Source organism: Entelurus aequoreus, linkage group LG04 (assembly GCF_033978785.1).
Source record: "Entelurus aequoreus isolate RoL-2023_Sb linkage group LG04, RoL_Eaeq_v1.1, whole genome shotgun sequence".
Taxonomy (NCBI): domain Eukaryota; kingdom Metazoa; phylum Chordata; class Actinopteri; order Syngnathiformes; family Syngnathidae; genus Entelurus; species Entelurus aequoreus.
In genome coordinates, this window is record NC_084734.1 from 8,904,212 (window position 1) to 8,924,298 (window position 20,087).

Sequence of the window (20,087 nt, forward strand, 5' to 3'; positions counted from 1 at the left end):
AAGAGAGTAAAGTCCGACTATATGTGAAAATATGTCACGTTGTATAAATAAAGTCGTAATATTACGAGAAAAAGTTGCAATGTTACATGAATTAAGCCGCAGGGCTCTGACATATACTTTGTAACATTAGAGAGAAAAACAAATAAGTTTTTCGTAACTTTCTTTGAACCTCTTTTTGCACGGCGCTCTCTAAAATCTAAACAAGTCCAATATATTCACCGTTATTCACACATAAATAAAGTACATACCTACGTACTGTTTTGGAAGGTCGTATTACAGAAAAAAGTAATTATGTTACCAGAATGCATTTGTAATAATAGTAATAAAGACGTAATGCAGCGAGGAAACAATGCATTGTCATGACAATAACGTTACAATATGGCGATAATAGAAGTTCAAATAAATCTTATGAGAATCAAAAAAGGGTCATAGACAATAAGGCTGGGCGATATATGGAATATACTCGATATATCGCGGGTTTGTCTCTGTGCGATAGAGAAAATGACTATATGGTGATATTGGAGTATGCGTTCTCACGCAGTTGCTTTTAGCTGCGGGCATTACACTACAGGCTCTTCTCACTCTTTCTCGTCTCTCCTTCTCACAGAGACGTAAAACAAGCGCACCTTCTTACATACGTCACATACGTATACGCCCTCGCGGAGCAGAGAGGTAGCGGCATGGGTAACGTTAGCTGCGGTGCGAGTGGTAATACGAGAGAGAGAAGGTGCCAACCTGGCAACAAATGAAGGAAGAATTAATTCCCAAGAATTGGTGGTTTGGCTTCAAGCGGGAAGATGTCGAACAGACAACCGTAATATGTCAAGTATGCGGCAAAAGCGTTGCTACAAAAAGTAGCATTACTGCTAATAAGTGGCATCATTTAAAAAGTCACCCGCTAGAGCAGGGGCGGGCAATTATTTTTTACCGGGGGCCGCATGAGCAACCCGAGCACTGCTGGAAAACCACACCGACAATATTTCAATTAAATTGTGCTCAAATTATTTTTGATATACCGCAAGATAAATAATAATAATAATTTAATTAAACCTAACTTAACTTTATACAAAAGCAGATTGCTTTTGATGGTTTTATTTTGAACACTGTCTTACACAACACTTCCTGATGTATAATACAATGCAAAAATGTCCATTTCTGTCACTTTATCCTGCATCCTCTTTAAAACTCCCCGTCAGATTTGGACAACCATCTGTTGTCACACCTGCCAGCTTGTCCCATTTCAGTCCTAACATGTCCAAAACACGCATTTACCTATGTGAACAAGTCATTACCTGTGATTGTCTCTTTAATTGACCGCATGGCTGCCAGCTCCTCCGTGATTTGAAAGTCTGCAGTCATCATCCCACGTAAGAAGATGAGCAGCTGGGCGGTGTCACGTACATCGCAGCTCTCATCCAAAGCCAGCGAAAAACAGTCAAAGTCGGCCGTTCTGGTCTTCAGCTGAAGCTCCAAGTTTCCAGCGATGGTCTCAACCCGCCTCGTTACAGTGCGTCGGGAGAGTGACACGTTCTCAAATGCGCCCCTCTTCTCTGGGGCATGTAAGCGCAACAGAGTCCAATAAGCACTCGTTAATTAAACTCTCCGTCAGAAAACGCCTTACTTTTTCTGGCGATTTTGTGAGAAGTGACGAAACTTGTCCTGACGGCTGAAAGTTTAAAATGAGCATATATTAATGCAGTATGAAGAAGAATGTTTTAATGTAGACACATAGAATCATCATTGTTAGAATAATTTTATCCAAGTTATCACAAAAACTTTGTGTTGAAGTGAGTTCCCGGCGAGAAGACCAAAAGTTGTCTTGGAACCTACCAAGAAGAAGGCTTGTAAAACTCCACTGTGTAGGGGGGGGAAGCAACATGAAGGTGTTCTGTTTTCTTTCATGTATTGTAATCGACAGAAAGATATTGTTTTAACCCAAGGACTGCAAAGCAGAGAGAAGGCAGGATCTGCCCAGGTTCCAGACACCGCTTTTTAGAACTCTTTTACGAACCTTTTTTTTAACTGTTTTACGACCTTTTCTTTTGAACTGTTCTGTAACCAAAAGGCAACGCTGTTTACGACCCACGTCCCTTTGGAAGCAGCTGTTGCCATGTGGTCAGGGAAAGTCCAAATAAAAGGAGGAGGCGCACAATCTTTCAGTGTCTCGGCACGCTCTGGCGAAAGATTAACCCAAGGATTACAAAGCGGAGAGAAGGCAAGATCTGCCCAGGTTCCAGACACGGCTTTTTAGAACTCTTTTACGAATCTTTTTTAAACTGTTTTACGACCTTTTCTTTTGAATTGTTCTGTAACCAAAAGGCAACGCTGTTTACGACCCACGTCCCTTTGGAAGCAGCTGTTGCCATGCGGTCAGGGAAAGTCCAAATAACGGGAGGAGGCGCACAATCTTTCGCCAGAGCGTGCCGAGACACTGTCCAAGGGTACAGTGTCCAGGCGACTCTCCTCAAATTGAGCCAAATTGAATTCTGTCTCCGTTTAATTCTTTGCCTCTTGTCTTGTTTAATAGATGTCATTAGTGTTTGAATCGTACTGCTGTGATTATATGCATCAAGTGTTCATTCAAGGCGAAGGCAAAATATCCAGATATATATGGTGTATCGTGACATGGCCTAAACATATCGAGATATTAAAAAAAGGCCATATCGCCTAGCCCCTAATAGACAATAAAAGATACATTTGTTTTGTAAAATGACTGCAATTCGAAGTAATTTACCTAAATGGTGTTAATCTAGGCTGACCATATTGTGAAATGCCAAAAAGAGGACACATATATGCGTGCCAAGGCCGGGACTAGGTGAATATTTGCCAATGATACTCGAACTTGATTTATTAATAATATATTCATTTAAATAAAGCATTTTTTCTCCTCTGTTGACAGCGGTGTTGGCGCTAGGAAATTTCAAAATGGGGTCCCAGGGACCCCATCAAGTCATTAAAATGGAATCCCACAGTAAATTTTTGGGGTCCCACTTTTTTGTAAGCGTTTTGAAAAAAAAAAGATAAACGTATGCATTATCCTGTAATATCTCACATTCTATATTGTGTTTTGGAAAAAGATTGTCATAAACGTTACTTCATTCATTAAAAGAAATAATAAAAAAAGAAGACACATTTTTATGCATATGTAAATGTATTCAGTTATAAACATTCATTCACTTTCTTCTTTCCTTCATGGATCTAAACTTTAGGGTTAGGGTTAGGGTTAACCCTAAACTTTACCACTGCTGGTAGTTTTTTCTTTGTTTTTATTGCATAAGTTGTAGGTGTATTTATTTCAGTATAAAAGTGTAAAAAGTGTTTTGCTTGGGTCATGAAATGATGATAATGGTGTGCCAGGGCATACATACATTTTATATTTAACGCTTAAATCTCTGGAGTCTACATCAACTTCACATCTATTCCTCATTTCAAAATGTTTTAGTTTTTTTTATGTTGTTTTTTTGTTTGTTTGTTTTCCGCCCTTTTTTGTCAAACAAAACTACACAGAATATGCAAAATTTTCCACCAAAAATATTTTTCTTAGTGGAATATTTGATGTGAAGTAATGGGAACCTTGGATAGGTCAATAATTCATAATAACATTGATTCTGATTCAATATTATGTTTTGAGCAATGACAGTTTGAAAGAAAAAAAAACAGCTTTGTTTTATTAGTCAACATTGCAACTTTTTCTAAATTACATTTAACCTTTAAGCATTTTTATTTCACTTTTGTTATGTTTTTGTTTATTTTAATAGTATTTTTAGAATGTACCGTGGGCCTTTAAAACATTAGCTGTGGGCCGCAAATGGTCAAAAAAAAAAAAAAAAAAAATCTGCGTCCTTTCTGATTTCAATGCGTTAAAAAGACAAAAAGTGCGTTAACGCCAACACTGCTTGACAGTATAACAAAATAAGTCACACTTATATTCTGTAACATTCACAGTTTTGGAAAAAAGGTGGGGGGTGTATATTGTAGCGTCCTGGAACAGTTAATGCTGCAAGGGGTTCTGGGTATTTGTTCTGTTGCGTTTATGTTGTGTTACGGTGCGGATGTTCTCCCGAAATGTGTTTGTCATTCTTGTTTGGTGTGGCTTCACAGTGTGGCGCATATTTGTAACAGTGTTAAAGTTGTTTATACGGCCACCCTCAGTGTGACCTGTATGGCTGTTGATCAAGTATGCGTTGCATTCACTTAAAGGCCTACTGAAATGATTTTTTTTTATTGAAACGGGGATAGCAGATCCATTCTATGTGTCATACTTGATCATTTCGCGATATTGCCATATTTTTGCTGAAAGGATTTAGTAGGGAACATCGACGATAAAGTTGCAACTTTTGGTCGCTGATAAAAAAAGGCTTGCCTGTACCGGAAGTAGCGTGACGTCAACGGTTGAAAGGCTCCTCACATTTCCCCATTGTTTTCAATGCAGCTAGAGCGATTCGGACCGAGAAAGCGACGATTACCCCATTAATTTGAGCGAGGATGAAAGATTCGTGGATGAGGAACGTTAGAGTGAAGAACTAGAGAGGCAGTGCAGGGTGTATCATTTTTCGCTCTGACCGTAACTTAGGTACAAGCTGGCTCATTGGATTCCACACTCTCTCCTTTTTCTATTGTGGATCACGGATTTGTATTTCAAACCACCTCGGATACTATATCCTCTTGAAAATGAGAGTCGAGAACGCGAAATGGACATTCTCAGTGACTTTTATCTCCACGACAATACATCGGCGAAACACTTTAGCTACGGAGCTAACGTGATAGCATCGTGCTTAACTGCATATAGAAACAAAAGAAATAAACCCCTCGACTGCAAGGATAGACAGAAAATCAACAATACGTTTAAACCATGAACATGTAACTACGCGGTTAATACTTTCCAGCCTGGCGAAGCTTAACAATGCTGTTGCTAACGACGCCATTGAAGCTAACTTAGCAACCGGACCTCACAGAGCTATGCTAAAAACATTAGCTATCCACCTACGCCAGCCAGCCCTCATCTGCTCATCAACACCCGTGCTCACCTGCGTTCCAGCGATCGACGGTGCGACGAAGGACTTCACCCGATCACAGATGCGGTCGGCGGCCCGGAGACGGAGGAAGTTAAGGTGAGTTCGGCGGCTAGCGCGTCTGCTATCCACCTCAAAGTCCTCCTGGTTGGGTTGCTGCAGCCAGCCGATAATACACCGATCCCACCTACAACTTTCTTCTTTGCAGTCTCCATTGTTCATTAAACAAACTGCAAAAGATTCACCAACACAGATGTCCAGAATACTGTGGAATTTTGAGATGAAAACAGAGTTTTTTGTATAGGATTCAATGTGTCCGCATACTTCCGTTTCAAAGATTGACGTCACGCGCATACGTCATCATACATAGACATTTTCAACCGGAAGTTTGCCGGGAAATTTAAAATGTCACTTTATAAGTTAACCCGGCCGTATTGGCATGTGTTGCAATGTTAAGATTTCATCATTGATATATAAACTATCAGACTGCGTGGTCGGTAGTAGTGGCTTTCAGTAGGCCTTTAAGTGTGTGTGAAAATGCCGTAGATATTATGTGACCGGGCCGGCACGCAAAGGCAGTGCCTTTAAGGCACGCCCCCAATATTGTTGTCTGGGTGGAAATCGGGAGAATGGTTGCCCTGGGAGATTTTGGGCACTGAAATTCGGGAGTCTCCCAGGAAAATCGGGAAGGTTGGCAAGTATGTCAATCAATCCACTCCCTCGCTCTCTCTGTCTCTGCCCCTCCCTCACCAATGCTGCTGCCTGCACACCTTCACAATTAGTTTTGTTTTCAACCCCTTCTTAACCCTGAACGTACATTGAAAATACACGCAACCCTAACTCAAAATGCCGGACATTTGAGGCATTTAAGAAACTCCGCAAAAGAGGACATGTCCGGGGAAAAGAGGACGTATGGTCAGTCTAGTTAATCAGACTATTACTTCACTTTTATGACTTCATTTTCCGAAACATTTTCTCGAGCGTAGCCTTTCGGTTCCTCTCTCTCAGACGCGACTCCCTAATTCTGGCAGTTTTTTTTATTGTAATAAAAAAAAAAAGACAGCCTCAGGAGTGACTTGCAAGACTGAAAAAGTGCGTCAAAGTGAGGAGTCAAGCGGAAGTGGCCAAATGTGATTATAACGGCAGTTGAAGATGGACACAAGGAGGGGGTCACTCAACAGGAAGCGGAGGACGAGCAACTTATCTCACCACGCAAAGTGGCGACACGAGAGTGGTGGGAGGCTACACGCGCAAAGTTTCTCCGCCTCTTAAAAACCAAACCACTCGAAGCCGCCTTTTAACAAACCGCCATTAGGCATCATCAGCCAACCTCGCCCCCTCCCCCCACCCCGTTAGAGCACACTCGCAAACCGCCCGCCTGGTTAATTGGGGCCGACGGAGGACGCCACACATCGCAGAGGCATACCACGAGGGGGGGGTGGGGGTGGGGGGGGGTTGGGGGGTGAAGAACTACGGTTAAGAGCGTTTGGTAATGAGAGCAACAGGAGACGTGGAGATGAGAAGGTTAGACTAGAAGGAGGTATTAGTTTCCTACTTCACATTATGTAACAATGGCGGCAGATGCAGTAGACAGTAGTACACACAGACTTCAAATGGGCCGCTTACTGTAAGTAAGAAATACGCTTGCAAGTTCCAAAACGAATGGAAACAAGAATTTCAGTTCATCCAGTACAGTTCGAAGGGGAAGGTGTATGTTGCCTGTAAAGTTTGTAGAACAGACTTCTCCATTAAACACGGTGGCCGAAATGATATACTCATCATGAACGGAGAAGTTAAACAGGACAATACTGCCATCTAATGGATAGCCACCGGAACACTGAAATTTAAGTTTGTGTTTTTTCTATGTAAATAAAATAAATATATATATATATATATATAGCTAGAATTCACTGAAAGTCAAGTATTTCATACATATATATATATATATATATATATATATATATATATATATATATATATATATATATATATATATATATATATATATATATATGAAATACTCGAGTTGGTGAATTCTAGCTGTAAATAACCACGCCCCCCGCTACCCCCGCCCCCCCCCGATATTGGAGGTCTCAAGGTTGGCAAGTATGGTTCCATCCATCTGCAAGAAATGTAAGATGGTTGTCAAGGAGGGGGGAGGAACATTCAAGATTACTTCATCACCATCATAGACATCTTCTAAGGGTACGCAGCATGGAGCGCTACTGCCTACTGGCGCTGACGAGACGCGGGGCCGCCATCTTGGAGTGGTGATCCGCTCCACTCGGTGCAATTCATTTGGCAGGAGCAATGAACTGTCAGCGCATTTAATTCATCTTACCCCACTGAATACCACTGATTTTCACCCGCTTTTTTTGTCATATGTGTAGCTATGATAAAGGACACGTGTTCTATTATTCATAGTTTGCTTAAAGGCCTACTGAAATGATTTTTTAAAATTTAAACGGGGATAGCAGATCCATTCTATGTGTCATACTTGATCATTTCGCGATATTGCCATATTTTTGCTGAAAGGATTTAGTAGAGAACATTGACGATAAAGTTCGCAACTTTTGGTCGCTGATAAAAAAGCCTTGCCTGTACCGGAAGTAGCGTGACGTCACAGGAGGAAGGATTCCTCACAATTCCCCGTTGTTTACAATGGAGCGAGAGAGATTCGGACCGAGAAAGCGACGATTACACCATTAATTTGAGCGAGGATGAAAGATTCGTGGATGAGGAATGTTAGAGTGAAGGACTAGAGAGGCAGTGCAGGGTGTATCTTTTTTCGCTCTGACCGTAACTTAGGTACAAGGTCTCATTGGATTCCACACACTCTCTCCTTTTTCTATTGTGGATCACGGATTAGTATTTTAAACCACCTCATACTATATCCTCTTGAAAATGAGAGTCGAGAACGCAAAATGGACATTCACAGTGACTTTTATCTCCACGACAATACATCGGCGAAGCACTTTAGCTACGGAGCTAACGTGATAGCATCGTGCTTAAATGCAGATAGAAACAAAAGAAATAAGCCCCTGACTGGAAGGATAGACAGAAGATCAACAATACTACCAAACTCTGGACCTGTAACCACACGGTTAATGCTGTACCGCCTGGCGAAGCCTAGCAATGCTGTTGCTAACGACGCCATTGAAGCTAACTTAGCTACGGGACCTCGACAGAGCTATGCTAAAAACATTAGCTCTCCACCTACGCCAGCTCTCATCTGCTCATCAACACCCGTGCTCACCTGCGTTCCAGCGATCGACGACGCGACGAAGGACTTCACCCAATCATCGATGCGGTCGGCAGCCCGGAGACGGAGGAAGTCAAGGTGAGGACAGCGGCGCGGCGGCGGGCGTTGTAGCTTTCGATGACACCCCGGCCGCCATCAAAGTCGGCAAGAAACATATTTCCCCAAAGATACGTACGTGACATGCACATAGCGCCACGCACGTACGGGCAAGCGATCAAATGTTTGGAAGAAAGCAGCATACTCACGGTAGCGCGTCTGCTATCCAAGTCAAAGTCCTCCTGGTTGTGTTGCTGTAGCCAGCCGCTAATACACCGATCCCACCTACAGCTTTCTTCTTTGCAGTCTTCATTGTTCATTAAACAAATTGCAAAAGATTCACCCACACAGATGTCCACAATACTGTGGAATTTTGCGATGAAAACAGAGCTGTTTGTATTGGGATACAATGGTGTACCAAACCTTCCGCTTCAACCCTTGACGTCACGCACATACGTCATCATACATAGACGTTTTCAGCCGGAAGTTTCGCGGGAAATTTAAAATTGCACTTTATAAGTTAACCCGGCCGTATTGGCATGTGTTGCAAGGTTAAGATTTCATCATTGATTTATAAACTATCAGGCTGCGTGGTCGGTAGTAGTGGCTTTCAGTAGGCCTTTAACAGTAATAGAATATTCTTATATGCTGTAAGCAGTGTTGGGACTAACGCGTTACTGTAACACCGTTACTTTCGGCGGTAACTAGTAATCGAACGCGTTATTTTTTATATTCAGTAACTCAGTTACCGTTACTACATGTTGCGTTACTGCGTTATTTTATGTAATTTTTTATGTAGTATCGGCTAGAAACTGAGAAGATCTGAGTGTGTTTTATTGGAGCGCTGCGTGTGTATGTGGGAGGGGGCGTGTCTGTGTTTACGAACAAGACATCATGGCGAAGACCGAAGCCGAGTTTCTTAACATGGAGATATTCCCACTACTTTTCTTTTGTCGACCACAAAGAAAAGAACATCAAAGATCCTATCCTAGCAATTCAAATCTGCTGAAACAGCTACAAAAGCAACATGCTTCGACGAAGCCAGTAAAGAGAGACACACTTCACCTCCTAAGCAACAGCGGCTGGATTTTAACGAGGCACTGCGCACTGAAGGTACACACACTCTGTCAATTCTCTTATATACTCTTTCATTCTAGACTTCTAGACTGTTTGATTATCACATCACTCTAAATGTATAGACTATAAAGTTCACAAACATAAAGAGGGATGCTAGTGGGCCAGGCCATTCTTTCCTTTTCTTTAAACTAAAACTGGGGAAATGTGTAGAGGGTTCTGGGCTTCAGACATGATTTTATTTCACAATTCCTTGAGAGAAAAAAACGCCTGGTCAGGCTTTGTGTATGTAGTGTGTGCCTTCCTTGCTTTACAGCTATGTTGTTATTATGCTGTTTGTTACTTATGTATGTTACGTTGCAGCTATTTAAAACAGTTTTGTCAATTTGTTCTGGCCTGAAACAAATTGGCCCTTTGAAACATGTCTTTGTCTTTGTGTGTTGTATGTAGACCACATTGCTTAGCAGAGTTCAGTGATGCAAATGCATGTCAAGTTGATCAACACATTGTATTATTCTCCAGTGCAATAACAGTACTGAAATGAAGGCTAAAAGGGGGCCTTAAAAGAAAAAAAAAATACAAATACATATCTATATATATATATCTATAGATATATATATATATATAAGTAACCAAATAGTTACTTTTCAGAGTAACGCATTACTTTTTGGTGTAAGTAACTGAGTTACTTTTAAAATAAAGTAACTAGTAACTGTAACTAGTTACTCGTTTTCAGTAACTAACCCAACACTGGCTATAAGTGACCAGACGTCCGAGATCAAAACTGTGAATATAATCCCAGAGAAGGGGGAAAAAACGGTCAGCTATTTTTAAGTTGAAGAAACAATATGATTAGGTTATATATACATGCGTATATCCTACATAAACAATGTATGAATACATTAGATATCTATATATATCTTAGGGACCTATAGACTGTTTATTCGGTCTTGACACTTTGTATTGATATTTTGTATTACATTTTTCCCTTAAATTATCATGTTTACAGTGATTGTTTTATATGTTTTTTTTATGTATGTCGCTTTGGATAAAAGCATCTGCCAAATACTTCAACATAAACATATATAAACACCTGAAAGTCTTTATATCAGCTAAAACCACCAATCTGTTTCACTGGATTCAGAATAAAAGCAAATTCTGTCTTACCCAACAATGTTAGTATTTGAATATTGTGACTTGAAGACTTATTCCTGGTTACAATTATACTGTTAAGAAAGTATTTTCTTATATTTTGCCTCAATTGAGAATGCATCATAATCAGTGGCGGCTGGAGAATTTTGTTTTAGGTGGGGCTGAAAGTTTGTAAAGCAAACCCCTGTAGGGGGGTCATCCTCCCCCAGAAGATTTCTTTGTGATTTTCACATGCAAATATTGAAGATCTTTGCTCCTTCTCAACTCTGTGGTAATATTCTTTTCACAAAATACAACCAATAGTACGTTAATGTTAAATCTTACTTGTGAAAAGTAATCCCCCCGATTCCTATTTTCAACAGTCCGCTCATTGAGGCAGGAAAACGCTGAACACCATCTTTGTTTTCTACCTGTCAACTGTCAGTTTAGGCTGCTCATCACCACTTCAAGATGGCGGCCCAATTTCTCGCATCACAGCAGCCAATGCTGCGTCTACTTATAACATGTCTATGGTATAGGCTGTTTCATTTCCTTTTGAGGATTACTTTCATTTCTAGCATACATTGCATAGATTGGTGGTTAATCGATGCAATGTATGTCTTTTTTGTTTTATTTTTTAGTTATTTATTTAACTATCACCACCATCTGCACGGGTACTGTGGACAGCTATTTACTTTGTTACTGTGGATTGTTATTTTGTTTGTCAGAGTCAATGAACAAGTATTTCATTTTTCTTTTTGTGTGTGCATAATTATGTACAGTACAGGCCAAAAGTTTGGACACACCTTCTCATTAAATGTGTTTTCTTTATTTTCATGACTATTTACATTGTAGATTGTCACATCAAAACTATGAATGAACACATGTGGAGTTATGGACTTAACAAAAAAAAGGTGAAATAACTGAAAACATGTTTTATATTGTAGTTTCTTCAAAATCAATCAATCAATCAATGTTTACTTATATAGCCCTAAAAATAGCCACCCTTTGCTCTGATTACTGTTTTGCACACTCTTGGCATTCTCTCCATGAGCTTCAACAGGTAGTCACCTGAAATGGTTTTCCAACAGTCTTGAAGGAGTTCCCAAGGTGTTGGCCCCTTTGCCTAATCAGAGCAAAGGGTGGCTATTTTGAAGAAACTAGAATATAAAACATGTTTTCAGTTATTACCTTCTTTTTTGTTAAGTACATAACTCCACGTGTTCATTCAAAGTTTTGATGTGACAATCTACAATGTAAATAGTCATGAAAATAAAGAACACACATTGAATGGCCTGTACTGTAAATATACATGTATAAGTGGCGCAGTTGGGAGAGTGGCCGTGCCAGCAACCTGAGGGTTCCTGGTTCGATCCCCACCTTCTACCAACCTCGTCACGCCCGTTGTGTCCTTGAGCAAGACACTTCACCCTTGCTCCTGATGGTGGTCAGGGCCTTGCATGGCAGCTCCCGCCATCAGTGTGTGTGAATGGGTGAATGTGGAAATAGTGTCAAAGTGCTTTGAGTACCTTGAAGGTAGAAAAGCGCTATACAAGTGTAACCCATTTACCATTTATAGACACACACACACACACACACATATATATATTTACACACACACATACACATATGTGTATGTATATATACAGTATGTGTATGTATATGTATATGCATATATATATATATATATATATATATATATATATATATATATATGCCACTCACGCAGTACACCCACCCCCCTTTGAATATCTCAATGTTCTCAATGTTGGCAAGTATGCATTTAAGTACGTTTTTATTATAAAAAAAGGTTGATTATTTTCAAGCTTGGAAATATGACAAAGAAAAGTGTGTGCTACAGTACTACTACAAATACCCACACAAAGAAGAAGCCATGTTGAAAACTACCGTGAAGCGTCAATGCCAACACGTATCTCAGTGAGGAAATAACGGGCGTCAACATGACGTATGTAAACGCTTGGTCCTTGGGTGTGTGTGTGTGTGTGTGTTCAGTCGGACGCTCCCTCCGAGCTGGCAGGTGAGGATGCAGCCTCCTCCTCCTCTTCCTCTGATTCCTGGTTTGAGACGGAGAAAAATCAACTTGAGCGAGACCGAAACAATGACATGTTAGCATGGATGTTTCACCATTGAAGCCCCCTGGTATGAATACGTACTTTTTCTTTTATGTAACTGTACAATGTGTCCCTCGAGTCTGTTCATGAGGACCAAACATGACAAATACCTAGGGGTGTAACGGTACGTGTATTTGTATTGAACCGTTTCGGTACGGGGGTTTTGGTTCGGTTCGGAGGTGTACCGAACGAGTTTCCACACGAACATATTAAGTAGCCGCCTCCGCTTCTTTCTGCCTCTGTCTCTGTAAGTACTCTACACAGCACCCAGCATTGTCCCACCCACACAACCATCTGATTGGTTACACACAGAGCGGTAACAGCCAATCAGCAGTGCGTATTCAGAGCGCATGTAGTCAGTGCTTAGCGTTTAGCAGGTAAGCATCAGGCAGCGGACACTCCCCAAATGATAATAAACACCTCCCAGTCAACTACTAGTAACATCACTATGAGCCCGTTGACCTTCTAGAAACCTAAACGGCAGCTCAGCTCGCTCGCAGTCCTGGCTTGAGGTGAAGGCTAATTCGCTTTTAGCGTAACGTTAGCTCATTTTGCGGTGTGTGTGTGTGTGTTACGGACAGCAAAGCCCTGTCTGTCTGTTATTTCACTTTACCTTTTTCTGTGTTAAAGCAGCAAAAAAGGACATTATGTTAAATGAAGAGTTTCTGTCTCTGATAGTTGATATAATAATGTAACTGCATCATTAGCTATTGTACCATTTTTTTCAGCTATAGTTACATTAATCATTAGTAATGTAGCAGCCTAGTTTTGAATGGCAGGGTCCCTGCTATCACATGTTGATAAAAATATAACATTTACCGTATTTTTCCGTCTATAAGTCGCAGTTTTTTTCATAGTTTGGCCGGGGGTGCAACTTATACTCAGGAGCGACTTATGTGTGAAATTATTAACACATTACCGTAAAATATCAAATAATATTATTTATCTCATTCACGTAAGAGACTAGACGTATAAGATTTCATGGGATTTAGCGATTAGGAGTGACAGATTGTTTGGCAAACGTATAGCATGTTCTATATGTAATAGTTATTTGAATGACTCTTACCATAATATGTTACGTTAACATACCAGGCACGTTCTCAGTTGGTTATTTATGCCTCATATAACGTACACTTATTCAGCCTGTTGTTTACTATTCTTTATTTATTTTAAATTGCCTTTCAAATGTCTATTCCTGGTGTTGGATTTTATCAAATACATTTCCCCCAAAAAATGCGACTTATACTCCAGTGCGACTTATATATGTCTTTTTCCTTCTTTATTATGCATTTTCGGCCGGTGCGACTTATACCCCGGAGCGACTTATACTCCGAAAAATACGATACATAATAAAAATCAACTACAGGCTTCCCAAATGCTGTAATAAATTAAGCATGATGAGTTGACTTGAAACTGTTTAATGTTGCACTTTTTATATGTAGAAGAAAAGTTTTGTCATTTTATTTAATCTGAGCAACAACTTGAGGCAGTTTAATGTTGATTAACGTGGGCAGAATTATTATAGTGTTCCCAATGTTAAAAGGATAAAGCCATTGTTTACAAATTTGGTAAATAAATAACCAAAAAATGTATATTTTGTTGTTTTCTTACTGTACCGAAAATGAACCGAACCGTGACCTCTAAACCGAGGTACGAACCGAACCGAAATTTTTGTGTACCGTTACACCCCTACACATACCTATCCTCAAAAAGGGCTCAAATGGCTGGCTTTTATAGTTCCGGCTTTTCATGACGTCACAAACGATAAGAAGCTTCTTAAGGGTTCATTATCACCTTTAACCTGCCCGGAGCTACATGTGCCCGCCACTTTATGGCGAACAACGTTGTAAAAATCATCTTCTTTAATAAATCAGGCTTTGCTACACATTTCAGCACACAAAGATGCACAAAGGACTCTCAAGCTATCTCATAAAACTGTAGAGGTTTTCTTTCGGGAATCTTTCTATCACTCAGATTTGTAACTTGAGGAGATGATTTGTTTTTTTGACCGCACACGATGCTGCTACACTTCCAGCCACAGATGAAGTTGATATGATAATGGACAGATATGGACGCTCACCTTCTTCTTCTTCTTCTTCTTCTTCGACTTGCTCTTGTGGTCAGAGTCGGACGAGCTCTCGCTGGTCTCGATGAACTCTTTGCTCTTGAAGCTTTCGTTGCCGCCGCCGCTGCTGCGCTCCCTCTCCTTGTCTCCTCCCGAAGACTTCCTCTTCTTCTCCTCCTTTTTGCCTCCAGACTTCCTGGCCTCCCTGATGGGGCGATTGGACAGAAGTTAACGAGAGCGAGGAAAACCCAGGAGAAATGTTTGTGGTGCTGGAAGAGTCTTACTTCTTGGAAATGGAGGCCTCGCCACCGCCGCCGCTTTCTTTGTACTCTTTCATTGCAATTTCATACTGCTTCTTGGCTTCTACTGCCTTGATGTCCCACTCCTGGAAGAAGCATTGACCATGGCAAGCCAATTCAGTCAGAAATAGGCCAAAAATGTAAGCACTATACTTCAGTGTTTCCCACACATTAATTTATTTGTGGCGGCCCGCCACGAAAGAATTAAGGCCGCAACAAATAGATTTTTTTTTTTTTTTTTTTTTTGTCCTGTCATGTCCAGCTTCTCAGGCAAATCATATAGTTGATGTAGATGCCCATATCGGCTGTTCAGATTTACTTTACAAAAGACAAGAGAAGTGTAGGATCAAGATTTTTGGAGCTCTTTGTTCAGTGGATCAGACGTTTGATGAAGCTCTGTGTCTATCTACCACCACTACTGCTTTCTGTTTATTTGTTACTGACTGTGGCAGGACACCTCTGCCTCTGTTTCACTTTATGTTGCTGGTAAATAATATGGTTGTAGTAGTAGGCTAAAGTTAAATTATTTAGTATGCACTAATTAAAGGGGCAGAGCTTTAAGAGACACTTTAGCTTTTATATTTTTATAAGATACACTACCGTTCAAAAGTTTGGGGTCACATTGAAATGTCCTTATTTTTGAAGGAAAGGCATTGTACTTTTCAATGAAGATAACTTTAAACTAGTCTTAACTTTAAAGAAATACACTCTATACATTGCTAATGTGGTAAATGACTATTCTAGCTGCACATGTCTGGTTTTTGGTGCAATATCTACATAGGTGTATAGAGGCCCATTTCCAGCAACTATCACTCTAGTGTTCTAATGGTACAATGTGTTTCCTCATTGGCTCAGAAGGCTAATTGATGATTAGAAAACCCTTGTGCAATCATGTTCACACATCTGAAAACAGTTTAGCTCGTTACAGAAGCTACAAAACTGACCTTCCTTTGAGCAGATTGAGTTTCTGGAGCATCACATTTGTGGGGTCAATTAAACGCTCCAAATGGCCAGAAAAAGAGAACGTTCATCTGAAACTCGACAGTCTATTCTTGTTCTTAGAAATGAAGGCTATTCCACAAAGTTGTTTGGGTGACCCCAAACTTTTGAACGGTAGTGTATATTTTTTGTAAGAACCACAATTAATAAATATATATCAGTAAATAACTTATTGTTCAAATCTGTGTATAAATATGTGCATAAAGTGTTGTAATTATATTGTAAAATGGATGGATGGATGGACGTTTAAAACAAAACTGTTATTAATTAGTAAGTATACATTTTTTGAGCCTTTTTAGAGAAAATCATATCATTGTAGTAAATTATGCAAATTACTCGATGATATCATGGTGACCACGCCCAAAGCCACGCCCCCACCGCCACAGGTATCTTGGCAGTTTATGGGAAACACTGTACTTACATTTAGGACTGGGCGATATATGGAATATACTCGATAAATCGCGGGTTTGTCTCTGTGCGATATAGAAAATGACTATATCGTGATATTAGAGCAGACCTGGGCATTCTGCGGCCCGCGGGCCACATCCGGCACTTTGTGCGTCCCTGTCCGGCCTGCGTGAGGCCAATCATAAATTACAAAATAAATTTTAAAAAGTATCTATGTCGAGTGTGCAATACAACGGTGCTGCTTTTGTTTTGAAAAGCGTTATTTGTATTACTTCCGTGTGGACGTATGCGCGTGCGTGATTGTGAGTGAATGTGAACAGCTGCAATCACAAATTACAAAATAAAGTTGAAAAAACATCTATGTCGTGCGCGCAATACAACTGTGCTGCTTTTATTTTGAAAAGTGTTATTTATGTGCGTATGTCCGTGTGTAACCTGTGAGTGAAGGTGCACAGCGACAAGTGATGCACGGTTTACACCCGAGACGCTACAAAGAGAAAAGTTGATGACGAATGGCGTGTTTTCAACGAGACATGGACTGCCAAGCAATGTTCCCTCTAAGGTGCGCGCCTGCGCAATTGCGCACTGCTCAAGCGTCCTCTGCGCACAGCAAATATATGCCGCGCACCAAATCAAATCCCATCTGAATTCTAAACAAAATAAACACATTTATTCTGTGTAATTTTGCAATGCAACTTTGAGTGACAGTGACAACAAGCGGCCCTAACGGTGTTCGTCAACACCGTTCAATTGAACACCGTTCAATTATTGTAACGTCTATCGAGATGCTTCGAGGCCAGGAATTATATCGATCACTTTATTGAGCAAAACTGTTTACATTCGGCCATAACCACACCAAAAACATGAGTAAAACACTTCTATCTCGAAAAACTAGTCATTTTCTGCCGTACAAACCAGGCCAAAAAAAACTTGTCATCTGTCACCAACACGCATACCACTAAACCACTGGTGCGTTATAGCCACACAAAAAGTCGGACAACTCAAACACCACACAAAGTTGCACTATGACTCCTCAGTCATACGTGTGCTTTTTTTACTGTCATTTATTATTAATGTTAATTTATTTATATTAATCATGGAATGCTGTTACTAGAGAAAGTTACAGGAATGCACACTTCATCCTATGCTTACATTTCATTGTGCAACATGAGGATGTTTAAGGGGAACTAAATGTGATCTCTGAAATGGGTACAAATGATTTCCAAAGCAGCGCTTTTGGTATAAAGTTAAGTTAGGTTAAATGAAAGTATTATTATTATTATTATTATTATTTATTTTACGGTATACATCAAAAATAATATTGAGCAAAATCTAATTGAAATATTGTCGATGTAGCCCTCCAGCCGTGCTGGGGTTGCTCATGCGGCCCCCGGTAAAAATTAATTGCCCACCCCTGTATTAGAGTATTCGCTCTCACGCAGTTGCTTTTAGCTGCGGGCATTACACTACAGGCTTTTATCACTCTTTCCTGTCTCTGCTTCTCACAGAGACTTAAAACAAGCACACCTTCTTACATACGTCACATACTGTCGCGCGTGCAACGTCATACGCCCTCGCGGAGAGGTAGCGGCAAGGTAATGTTAGTTGTGGTGCTAGCGGAGTGGTGCGAGTGGTAATACGAGAGAAAGAAGGTGCGAATCTGGTAACAAATGAAGGAAGAATAATTAATTCCAAGAAAAACAGCAGGGCTTCAAGCGGGAAGATGTTGAACAGACAACCGTAATATGTCAAGTATGCGGCAAAAGCGTTGCTGCAAAAAGTAGCACCTCTACTAATGTAGCATCATTTGAAAAGTCACCCGCTAGAGCAGCCTTGGGCAAATTAAGGCCCGGGGGCCACATGCGGCCCGTTAAGCTTTTCAATCTGGCCCGCTGGACATTCCCAAATAATTGTTTTAGATGTTTAAGATGTAAAGTGTAGCTGCCATTATGATGTGCACTCATGTTTTCTAAAGATCGTAAGTCTTGAACTATACAAAGTATTTCAAGTATTTGCATGATATACTAGTTACTATGGTCATCTAATTAGTTACTATAGTAATCTAATTAGTTACTATGGTAATGTAAGTCACAGCAGCTCAGACGAGGCACCAAGCAGTGTGGGTGGGGAGCGTTTCCACAGAGTGTCAGCCTGAAATGTGGGTGTCAGGGACAGACGTGGAAGGAGATTTTTACAACAAAGTTCTAAAGCTTAGTGATGTATCAGATTGTAGGTGGGGTTTTTTTTACCCTTCACGTTCATATTTCACTGTTTATTGCATTTTGCTTGATTGTACAATATGTGGATGGAGAGGGGGTTTGACGTTCATATGTTGTCAATATTCAGTGTTTTATCAATCTTAGTATTGTAAATCTCACATTCTTTATTTTCATGTACATTCTGGGTGTCTCATTCAGTAAAAAAAATTTGAAATTCCATTCCGTTTTTAAGGCGGTCTGTCATAACGTTTTTAGCATTCAATCAGACATTATTGTGAGGTTTGGTATTAGTGTTCCTAAAAATAATACAGGCCCCCAGACACCATTTTTTTCTCAAAATTTGGCCGCCGAGTCAAAATAATTGCCCAGGCCTGCGCTAGAGAATGAAGAGTGCTTGAAACTCCGCATGTCAACATCTCCGTTCGGTGCCACACCCACAAAAAGCCCAAGCAACCCCAGATCAACACCGTATGAAACAAATAGTCAACAGAAGGAGATAACGTCCGCAGGAACCTACCACATAGTGAAGGACATACACTATTTGATTTCCTATTATGCAGCTCATTTTTATTTGACACCTATTGAAATATCTTGTGTAACATTATGCACAAAAGTGCACTTTATTTGTTTTAAACTATTGTAGTGGCGTTCCGTACAAAAAGTGCCCTTTAATTTAGTGTTGTTTTGATATGTCATCTTAGTGACATCATGCACAAAAGTGCACTAATAGCTTGTTTTAAAATGTCTCTGACAATCTTGCACTTTCTGTTTTGGAAATGACATGAATGTTTGTGCCACTGCTTAATAACTGTTTAATAAATACACTTTTGCTAAATTGACTTAGTTGTGGTTTCCCTCTCTGCATGAAAGTTTAAAATGAGCATATATTAATGCAGTATGAAGAAGAATGTTTTAATGTAGACACATAGAATCATCATACTGCTGTGATTATATGCATCAAGTGTTCATTCAAGGCTAAGGAAAAATATCCAGATATATATGGTGTATCGTGACATGGCCTAAACATATCCAGATATTAATAAAAGACCATATAGCCCAGCCCTACTTACATTTAAACTTATCGTCTAGCTGAATAAGAAGCGAGGAAGTTCTCAAACACAAACATGGCCTACAAGAAGTAACATTGTGCAACATGATCTCATAACAAAACTGATCAATACTTTGCCACAAAACTTGTTACAAGGGAACTAAACTAACGGTCTTGTTTTCCAAGACCGTTGGAAATTAGCCACCCTTTGCTCTGATTACTTTTTGCACACTCTTGGCATTCTCTCAATGAGCTTCAGGAGGTAGTCACCTGAAATGGTTTTCACTTCCCAGGTGTGCTTGAAGCTCATGGAGAGAATGCCAAGAGTGTGCAAAGCAGTAATCAGAGCAAAGGGTGGCTATTTTGAAGAAACTAGAATATAGAATATAAAACATGTTTTCA

General features: G+C 40.2%; 1 protein-coding gene across 3 annotated transcripts in view; it reads right to left on the reverse strand.

Moving 5' to 3' along the window:
• Nucleotides 1–12,279: 12,279 nt before the first annotated feature.
• The window catches only part of LOC133647725 (FACT complex subunit SSRP1-like), a 45,952-nt gene continuing 38,144 nt past the window's right edge, over nucleotides 12,280–20,087 (reverse strand). For all 3 annotated transcript variants that reach the window (XM_062043409.1, XM_062043408.1, XM_062043410.1), the window contains exons 16-18: nucleotides 14,997–15,097; nucleotides 14,728–14,917; nucleotides 12,280–12,590 (exon numbers count right to left, since the gene is read on the reverse strand). In XM_062043409.1, coding sequence (XP_061899393.1) covers nucleotides 12,525–12,590; nucleotides 14,728–14,917; nucleotides 14,997–15,097 — 357 coding nt within the window. In that variant the 3' untranslated portion in view covers nucleotides 12,280–12,524. The remainder of the gene's footprint in view (nucleotides 12,591–14,727; nucleotides 14,918–14,996; nucleotides 15,098–20,087) is intronic.